This window comes from Gavialis gangeticus, unplaced genomic scaffold, assembly GCF_001723915.1.
Source record: "Gavialis gangeticus isolate Ggan-Ray unplaced genomic scaffold, GavGan_comp1, whole genome shotgun sequence".
Taxonomy (NCBI): domain Eukaryota; kingdom Metazoa; phylum Chordata; order Crocodylia; family Gavialidae; genus Gavialis; species Gavialis gangeticus.
The window spans coordinates 105313898-105324178 of NW_017729033.1; the positions used below are offsets into that span (position 1 = coordinate 105313898).

Consider the following 10281-nt stretch of genomic DNA (forward strand, 5'->3'; position numbering starts at 1 on the left):
GAGAGAGAGAGAGAGAGAGAGAGAGAGAGAGAGAGAGTCAGGGGCGGATTTCTGGAGCTTGGCCCCTGCCCCGATGGAGCGGGGCTGGTCTGGACTCACTAGAGCTTGGTCCTGGATAGCCCAGATTGACCCTGCACCAACCTCTGGCATGGCCAGATGGCTCCTGTGCCATCAAGGGCGTCCAATGGCACAGGGCCAGTCTGGATCATCAGGGCCCAAGCTCTGGTGAACCCGAACAAGTTCTGCATCATCAGTGGACCTGCCGATGGCACAGGGGTAGTTCAAGCATGCCCACTCGTGATGCATCAGAGGAACTGGGGGGGGGGGTACATGGCCCCCTAGATTTCTGTGGGGCATGGGGCACAGGGCATGGGGCTGCAGCCTGTGGCTGGACTGGCAGACTTGGTGCTGCTGCTGCCACCACCAAAAGGCACGTGCCACCGCCACGGGGAGTCACCACCAGCAGAAGCCCGGCGCTGCCACTGCCACCACCACTGCTGCCTCTGGTGGGCAGTGTCCCCAGCCCCCAGCAGCACCAGCCCGGCGGGCAGGGACAGAGAGCACTGCCTCCCTCCTTTGTTAAGCCACCACTGCCACCTCAATCTTGGCAATGCAGGGCTGCAGCCCCCAACTGCGCCCTCCCACACATTGTCTGTGCCCCACCCCATCCCCCATTGTATTCCATAGATAGAATATATTTAAGGAACAGTTGGGCACAGCTACATGACTAATTAGCTCTACAGTAAATATCTCATGTCTACACATCCAGCCCTATTAGGCTGCAGGAAACTAACTAACACTGCAGCAGGGTAGTACTTGTAAATACAAGTACTATCCTGCAGCGGAATTTTTTACTCCACAGCATATGTGTAGACATTGATGCGGCTGGCTGGGGCACTGGCCCCACACTGAAGCACCCTTGTGCCACAGTCAGCCCCTCTGCAGCACATTGAGCAAGATCAGATCAGCTTCGAGCTGGCAGGCTGATCCCCCAGGTCCCCTGCCAGCTGGGACTGCTCTGACCCAGCATAATGTGCTGCGGTCCTAGGTGCATGTACAAATGGCACACTTGGGAGCAATAAACTCCGGCACAATATGTGCCAGTTTATTGCTGCGTGCTAATAGCACGTGTAGTACGTGCCCAGTGATAATGATCTTGTCGAAGGACCTACTAGTGCAGAGACTATCTCCGTAGATAGTCATAACTTCAAGGGGATCCTGCTCAATTGCTGAGACCAACACTAATGGAGCCTGTTGCAGGGTCCTAACTGTGAGGAGTAGGACTTGACACTTAGGGCCCTTTCTCCCATTGGTATCATTAACTTTCCAGCCAAACCTAACAAAAAGAAACTGCCTACTTTCCCTAGCCTTAAAACTGCAAATTGTGGAAGTTAACAAGTAAGTTTCTTGGCTCTGCCTTGAATCTCTCCTCAGATTGTATGATAACCCTTCAAAAAAAGAAGACAATATGACACACAGTAAAAGGCCATGTGAAGAGATAGGAAATATGCAAGGGGAAGGCTGAAACTAGCTTAGCATTTTAAGAAAGGGAAATTTACTGTAATATCAATTTCCCATTTTTACAGCTTTTTATTCATTTAATTTAAATTCAATCTAAATTGAGTCTTAATATTTACAGTAACTGAAAGCAACAAAAGTCCAGCAGTCCCCAAAGCTCATCCACAAATACCAATTTATCACCTTTCACAAATATTAAGATTTAAACATAAGACAAATTGCTCATCAATCTGAAAGTTCTATATAATATGTTTTCAGACAGATTTATTCTCTCTGTTCATTAATCATAATGCATGAAATATGATATAGGAAAAAAAAATTCAACAAACTTACAAGAAGCATCAGCATGAAAGATCCCAGGTATATGATGAGGAAAAACAACAAAATCATAAGTAGAGTTAAGATTCCACGAATCCACCAGTTTTTCCATCTACAAAAAAAATATATCAGGACAATTTAAAAAAACCTGTACAATTAAGTACCTACTCAAAGACAGATTAATCTAGTGTTCAACCAGAGAAATTATACTGCTGAAGGAGGAACAAATGGGGGAGGAGGACAAGGGGCAGGGGTTAGGTTACTTAACTTCCCCTACCACTGCTTGCCATCACCCTGACCACTGCTTTTCCTGTTGTAACGGTGGGGGTGGGGAGGTGAATTTAAGAGGACTTGCCAATAATTACATCCTATACATGACCTATAACAAATTTATAAATGTTCCATGCATAGAATCTAATTACTAGAGAGGGTCTTTGCAATTTAAAGTAGTCTTGGATTCAGGTAAATAGACTAATTTGAAAGAGATCTGTGCTCATGTTAATACTGAAACCACAAAGGTCATCAGTCCTGATATATGAGATGTAAGAGAAGGTGCAGTAGGCTACTTGTCCCTGTTTTCTATTCCATTGCAGCAGCTAGCTACAATCTAACCTGTGAAGCAAGGGGAGTGCTGTAGCATGTAAGCATGTCCACAAATACACCACAATTACTTGCATACCCTGCCCCCCAAATACAACATACCTTGTTTTGAGAAGGCAAAATGAAGAAAAAAAAGAGTTTTCCAGAGTCTTCCCTGCACAGCAACCCCTCAGGCAAGGCTGAACCTTGTGCCCGTATACAGCAGGGATGGGGTCCCATTGTCAGCATCACTCTCCTCCTGGTTGCCCAGTCAGCACAACTACTGCTAATTCAGAAGTGGCTGAGAAAGGGTTAAACCTGTAGCTGTAGGACGGAGAAGAGGAGTGACACTGGTAATAGGACATTACCCATGGGACACAGGGTTCAGCCTGCTGCCATTCCAACGTGGAAATCAGTTTTGTCACTTAAGCCATGTACCCCCGTAACGGATAGCTGATTTTCAGGAAAGAGATGTCTGCACTATGTAAATAAACACAGTAATATTTTTTAAAGCAGGGCTTTTCAACCTTTTTAAAGGAGTGTACCGCTTCTGGTGGGTACCTCTCCTGGATTATAGCCCCTGGAGGAGGTATCCCCTGGACCCCCAGCAGCCAGTTAATGAGTGTGGGGGGGAGGGTGTTCCTTGGCAATGAGCCGGGAGAGGTACTTGGGTGGTGGCAGGCAGCAGCAGTAGAAGGGGAAGTGTGCTGCTGTTGCCTGTCACCACCATGCGGTGGTACATGGTGGCATGCTTCCTAAGTACCCCTGCTTCTCTGTACCATTGCCGTGTACCCCCTGGGGCCTTCTCAAGTACCCCCAGGGGTACAGGAACCCCTGGTTGACAAGCCCTGTTTTAAAGGATTACAAATGGCTAAGTAAAAATCTAGGTTGCTTTCAATACATGTGTTTAGCAAATGGAATACAACCTTTGAAATTAATTAATGATAATCTGGTACCTCTTTTAGGTGTAACCAAAAATCTTATATTTTATTTAAACAATGTCACCAAAAAATTTAGGGTTTTTTTTTTTAAGGAAAGAAAAGATAAATTATTTTCTGGTACTACACTTGCCCCCAAAGTCCCTTGAAAATGTTTCTGGTTGTATAATACTGCTTTTCAATACATTTTGCTTTCCACATTTCGGTGGATTTTCAGACATTAACAAGAGGGTACACTGACTGCAAAAAGAAAACTGTAAAGCTAACCATGGTTAGACCACCGCCAAATGAAAGAGCAAACAAAAAAGATTTCCCTCCCTCAGACATTTCTTGTTGCACTGGTAAAATCATTTCTAGACACATCTGATTAAAGAAATCCATCATCTTAATTAACTTCAAAATTGACACTGAATTTAAGTTTGTTAGACACATAATTTACTTTTGAAGGATTTTATTTAATGATACATTAGCGGTCACTAAAGCCATTTAAATGAAGCTGTCGAAGGTAGGGCAACAAAGACAAAATCCACTGCACTGCGATAGGCTTTAATTCGCAATGTTGTACTCATCATAACACTGTAAGTCTTTACCATAAACAAAAGCCTCGCTTTCTTAAAAAAAGAGAACATTACATCTCTCAGAAGTTAGAACAAAAATAGATAAGAAGCACATTTGACACATCTGGAAAGCCAACTTTATTCGAGACAGGCCAAGCCTCAAGGAGTCTAACCAACCATCTGCCATTATGACACATCTTCAACGTTTAACTTTTACCAGATGTAAGAGAAACTGCAAGATTCTTTGGATCACCATAAAAATAGGGATAATATTTAAGGAGGGGGAAAGGGATTATGTAGTGCTTCATCTAGATGCTCTTAAAAAATTAAATAAAATTCCAGTTCAGGTAATGATTCTGTTGCAAGATAAAAAAGAGGCCCTCCCTCCATATTAGATGATCAGAGGGAATATGATCCTAACAAGTACCCTTGACTCCACCCTTCCACAAAGCGGTATTTTGCACACAAAGCACTGACAGCCATGCCCTCTAAAAATGATTTAAGAACCTAAAGCAGATTTTAATGCCTGAGGTACCAGATTCTGAATAGTATTTAGGACAAGTCTGTTTAGAGACCCAAAGTCCCTCAAGATGTTTACCCTAGTAAGCTGAATCTGAAAATGATCATGCACTATTGGTCCTCATTCTGTGATAGTAGCAGAATGACACTAAAAGTGTTACAAGTTTGTATTCATGTTTAACTGTCGGGACAGGCATCAAGATGTGAGCAGATAACATACTAAACAAAAAGCTACTAAAAACTAAAGCATCACTAAACTAATTAGAGCAGTGGTAGGCAACATACAGCCTGCAGGCCAGATGCAAACTGTGAAGAGACTGGATCTGGTCCACAGCAGTTCAAAGAATCAGCAGCACACTCCAGCCCAAGCAGCAAAGGAGGTATCCCCAACATGCTAATGCCTGCCTTTTTCTATCTAGATTCCTTTTGTGGCATCTGCTGATTGCTGGGTAGGTCATGGTCGGGGCTGGGCCACAGGCAGTGGCCCACAGTGGTGAGAGGTTGCCAACCCCTGAATTAGAAGGTATTAAATCTGGTGAGGGTATGTGTGCAAGGACTCATGAAGCCAAGTGAAGGCCTGTTTATACTTAACTGATTTACTAACACTTGTGTTGCTAACTGTTGAGAAAATGAGTTGCTAGATGTGGTAAGTTACTTCTAGAATATTTATGTAGTGAATAACATTGTCCTCCTGTCACATTTCAGTTATCAGCTTATGACACTTCTGGATATGCCTTAGTTGGACTACAGCACACAGTTAATTACAACAGCAGAATGCACTGAAAGGATATGACTCAAGTACACAAAGTGCTTTATGCTTGAAAGAACTGTGTCTACAGCTAGCTTCATGTGCATATAAAACATTTCTGCATTTGACCTGATTGCTAACCTGACTGAGGTTAAAACAGGAGCTAAGCAAAGCTGTGTCATCCCTCCAACACTTCTAAATCCAGAATGCTTAGGACCAAGCATGTGCTGGAAATCTGAAATTTCCAGTTTTTTGAAACCGGAGTGGCTGCCGGTCCTGAAGCGGTGGCCGCACACATAGTGGAGTGGTGGATGGTGGCAGCAGCCTCCACATGCAAGCTTCCCTGTCCACATCCGGGGGAGGTAGGGGGGAGTGGCAGTCGGTCCTGGAGCAGCAGCTGCACACAGAATGGGATGGTGGAGGCAGCGGTAACTGCTGCATGCAAGCTTTCCCTTCTGCGTCCAGGGGGCGGGGGGAGCGATGGCCGATCTTGGAGCAGTGTTCACATGCGGAGCGGTGACACAGCGTGATGGATGGCAGTGACAGCCGCCATGTGCAATCTTCCCCCTCCCGCGTCCAGGGGAACAGAGAGGGAAGCTTAAAAGTGCTGGATTTTTGAGAATTCTGGATTTTTGATATCCAGATTTATGAGGTTATACTGTATTCCTTGCCATGACCTGAGCACTAACAGCTTCCAGAGTGGAGCTAAAGTACTGAATAGATGGTAAGCTGTTTCATCTCAGCCAACTCCAAGACAATACCAAGACTTCCCTGACCTTGATCACTAAGCTCCAGTACACTGATGATGCTGTAGTGTGTGCTCACTCAGAAGCAAACCTTCAGGAAATTGCTGATGCCTCTATCAAGGCATACCAGAAAATTGGACTGACACTTAACATTCAGAAGACTTAGGTCCTCCACCAACAAGCTCTTAATGAACAGTCCCCAGCTCCAGTAATCCAGATCCATGGTGAGACGCTGAAGAACATTATTTCCCATATCTCAGACCCATCTCTTGCAAAAGAAATTGGCAAAGAAATCCAACATCACCTCACATGTGCAAGTGCAGCCTCTGGGTGCCTGAAGAAATGGGTGTTTGAAGATCGTGACATCAGATCCAAAACCAAGCTTGTGGTTTATCAAGCAGTCATGATTCCCACCTCACTGTATGGAGCTAAGGCATGTACAATGTACAGGAGACATCTGAAGTTGTTGAAGTACCATCAACGCTGTGTGTGGAAGATCCTCCAAATCCAGTGGGAATACAGATGTACCAACATTAGCATTCTCCTGCAAGCAAACCCCACGAGTATTGAGGCGATGATTATCCAACATCAACTTCATTGGGCCAGCCATGTCATCCAGATGTCCAACTCCAGACATCCAAAGCAAGTTTTATTCTCCCATCTCAGCAATGTGTATGCTCAAGAGGATAACAGAGTAAGCACTTCAGGGAACTCCTCAAGGCCAGCTTAAAAAAATGCAACACTGATGTCAACTTGTGGGAGACTATTCCCCAGGACTGTCCCAAATGCAGGGAAAGTCTGCTGTAGGGATCTCAGTACTTTGAAACCTCACAACAACTACAGGAGATGGAAAAGCAGGAGCAGCAGAAACAAAGCATCATGGAACAAATCAAGAATCCAGCGCTACCCACCCCACACAAAAAACACACATCCGAGCCACAGTAGAGTCTTTTGATCCCAGATAGGCCTCATCAGCCATCTTTGGACACACAGATAAGACAATAATGGATGACAATCATCCTCAACTGTGAGGGACTGCTGAAGATGATGACTCAACTGATATGTCTACACTGTGTTCCTCGCCTGTTCCAGTACACTTCCAAGCATACCCAACCTCCTGCTGACAACCCAGAAGCCATGGTGGGTGTAGATCCCTACAGCCACTTTCAAAACTTCTGTTTTCAGCATGCAGTGACACCCCAGGGCAGTTTCACTATTGTATTCTTGGCTCTGACAAATGCAAGTGAAAGAAGAATGGGACATGCTTGGGAACATCACTGCCTAGACACACTAGAGATGCAGTAAAGGCATGCCCTTTGGCTCCTGCCAGCTATGGGAAAAAAATAAAATAAAATGGGTATTGCTTGCTAGGTCCCATCTACACTTAATTATTTTGTTACTATCTCCCAATAAAAGGCACAAAGGTTGATGGAAAAGTGAATGTAAAGCTAACCTGTAAAAAAAGTTTGTATTCCTCCTTCTTTAGCAATGTGCAAAATAACTCCAATTAACTAAAGGTGACCAGAAAGCCAGCATATTACATGAAGACAAAAAAAATTAATCTTCTTAAGTCACAGTTTCTGGTGTCTTGCTCCTGTCTCTCTGTGATGCTTCAGCATTTAAGTTAAGTTAAAGTTATTTAATAATTATTTCTTTATAATGGATGAAGCCAGGCAATCTTTGGGTGGCATACTGAAAATGTTAATTTCATAAAAACTGTAACTCCAGCAAAAATGTAGCTAAAGAGCCATAATAATAGATCCAAAATAAAGGTTATATGTGGAAAGGTTATCACATAGGAAATTAATTCTGCAATATAATTACATTTAGTCAGCAACTCTCAACATTCTTGTCCCAAATGCGTTAGGAATCTCACTTTACTATACCTTGCAGATACGCCAGAAAGAGCTCTTTTGAGTATTTCTGGAGTGCTGTCTGTTGATGGGGGAACTTCAGGAATATCTGAATCATTTCTGAGATCTAAATCTCCAAATCTGTCATCCACATCCACCTCCTGTGACAAAAAAAAAAGAGAAAAAACACATATGACTATTATTTAACTCTTACAAAGGCAGTATACATTTAGTCTGAAACATTACTTTGATATGAAAACTATTTCTCAGACAATGCAGTAATGGCAGATCAGCATATCTATAGATGGTTAGGCAGAATGCTCAGCAAACATATATTTTACACAGAGATTTTATCTTCTTATGAACTGAATAGCTCTGATGGTACCTAAGGGAAGATGTAGATAAAACGATATTTCCTGCTAATGCTGACACACTGCATTTGTGTTTGCAAGACCCGGGATTTCCCGCTGTCACAGGGCACTTAGGTGCCTTCTCCTAGAAGAACAGAAACTGCCTGGGGAGAGCCCAAAGAGCCAGACAAAAGCCCAGGTGCAGGCTGCCATGAGAGCTAGCTAATGAGGAAATTAGCCTGCACCTGGTCAGCTGGGCAGGGCCCTGGGCCCATATAAACCCCAGGACAGGGACTAGGAGGCAGTTCTCTGCTGGTGACCAAGGGGGAAGGAGCCCTCCTAGAGTAAGTGAAGGGAAGAGGCTTGACTAAGTTCTGCTTCTTGTAATGTAAAGGGACAGAGCACACCTTATGCAGCTTGCGTTACATTATAGCCCAGGGGCTTATGTTTGGTTGTAGTTTTACAACACTAGTGGTTTGCGTAAGGCTATTTAGAGAAGGAGGAGGCCTCACTGGGGGCCCACTGCAGTGTGGGGACCCCAGCGCCAGAGAGGGCACAGCATTTTGGGTGCACAGACCCCAGTGCCAGAAAAGGTATGGCATTTTGGGGGCACATAGACCTCAGTGCCAGAGGGGCGCAGAGGCAGGGCTGCAGGGGGCCCAGGTGCCAGTGAGGTGCAGAGATAGGGCTGCAGGGGGCCCAGAGTGGACAAGGGGGCCAAATCACAGCAAGACCTAGACAGGAAAACATCAATGCCATCTGTGAAGCTTGGGGCATGGTAAACGGGCAGTTGGAGCTACGCATATAGCCCATAAGGCTGGGGACCCATGGGGTCCAGGGAAGTCTATCAGGACCATGTTCGACTGGGCATGAAGGCAGCCTCCCTACATTACATTTACATCAAGATGTGGCAGGCCAGAAAAGAGGGAGCTCATCAGGCCAAATTGGCACGGTTGAGGGTTCTTAGGAGACCATGGTCATCCTTAGGGACTCTACCCTGTGACATGTTGCTCTAAAAATACATTTAGCACCTTTAACTAACACTACTCGGAGATGTGTTATTTTTGCTGTGCTCCTGCCCCAGCTATGAAAACAGCCAGAGACTCCAAAGACTTCTTATTAATCCCCTTCACCATGAGGTGGCACTCTGTTCCGGCCTTTAGCCAGTAGGTGCTGCTGTATGTTCTTTTTTGTTTTGTTGGTTTTTTTTTACCCTCACTCACTCCTCACCCCTCCATCACAGCATGCAGTGGAGTAGTTGGGTTTGGGTCAAGTCTGCAAATTATTATTTTTATTTTAACAAGAAGAAATGGGGGAGAAAGCCAATATTCCCTTAATTTACTACCACCTCTTAATTCTTCCACCCCTGCCACCTATAGCATATGTCCTCCTGCCCCATGTACCTCCACCTGCACCCCCATGCCTCCTGCTGTGTGCTGCCACTGCAGTGGGCATAGCTCCAGATGACAGCTGCAGCAGTAATGGTAAGTTTCTTGCAAGTAGTTTGAAACCTTGGAGTGAGTAGTTACATGACTACCTTCACTATTGCAAACCTTCTGAACTTCATCACATTCCATTTCAGAACTATGACCAAAACTCCAGGGGCAGGACACTGCCTGCCAGACCTCACACCCAAGATATGCAGCATCCTGGGTGACATTTAGGTAATATGTCCCACCAACTTTGTGGAGATGTGTGGGGGGAGGTGGGGGGGGAAGTCCATTTTTCTGACTCTGCTCCAACCCCCACTTCTCTTCCTCTTTCCCCTGCCCTGCAGAAAACTGTTCTGGCCAGAACTTGCTGGGGTCAGCAACCAGTAAAAATAAAAATGAACAAAGTAAAAGACCTATATTGTGCAGATTTGCAGTTATTTTTTATTTTTGTATATTTTGTATGTATTTTATATTGCAAAGGTGCTAGGGAGGAAGAGCCCCCTTTTGTATAATACTGTTATCCTTATTTATTTTAAATCTTTGTTAATTTAATAACATATTACTTACTATTTAAATTATTTTTTAATTATCTTTTTTCTTCTTTTGTTAAAAAAAACGCACCACACCACTCTTTTTTTTAATAAAGTGTTTTATTTTTGCTCTATCTATGTCATGTCTTCTTTCAGGCGAGTTGGTGCGGGGGGGGGGGGGGATTTTCAGAG

At 44.4% G+C, this 10281-nt stretch overlaps 1 protein-coding gene across 1 annotated transcript in view; it reads right to left on the reverse strand.

Annotated features, from left to right (window-relative positions):
* CDS1 (CDP-diacylglycerol synthase 1) overlaps window positions 1-7979 on the reverse strand; it is a gene marked incomplete at its 5' end in the record, with an annotated part of 58930 nt that extends 50951 nt beyond the window's left edge. The window contains 2 exons of the mRNA XM_019525885.1: window positions 1852-1948; window positions 7810-7979. Of these exons, the coding sequence (XP_019381430.1) occupies window positions 1852-1948; window positions 7810-7979 (267 nt within the window). The remainder of the gene's footprint in view (window positions 1-1851; window positions 1949-7809) is intronic.
* Between the last annotated feature and the right edge of the window lie 2302 nt (window positions 7980-10281).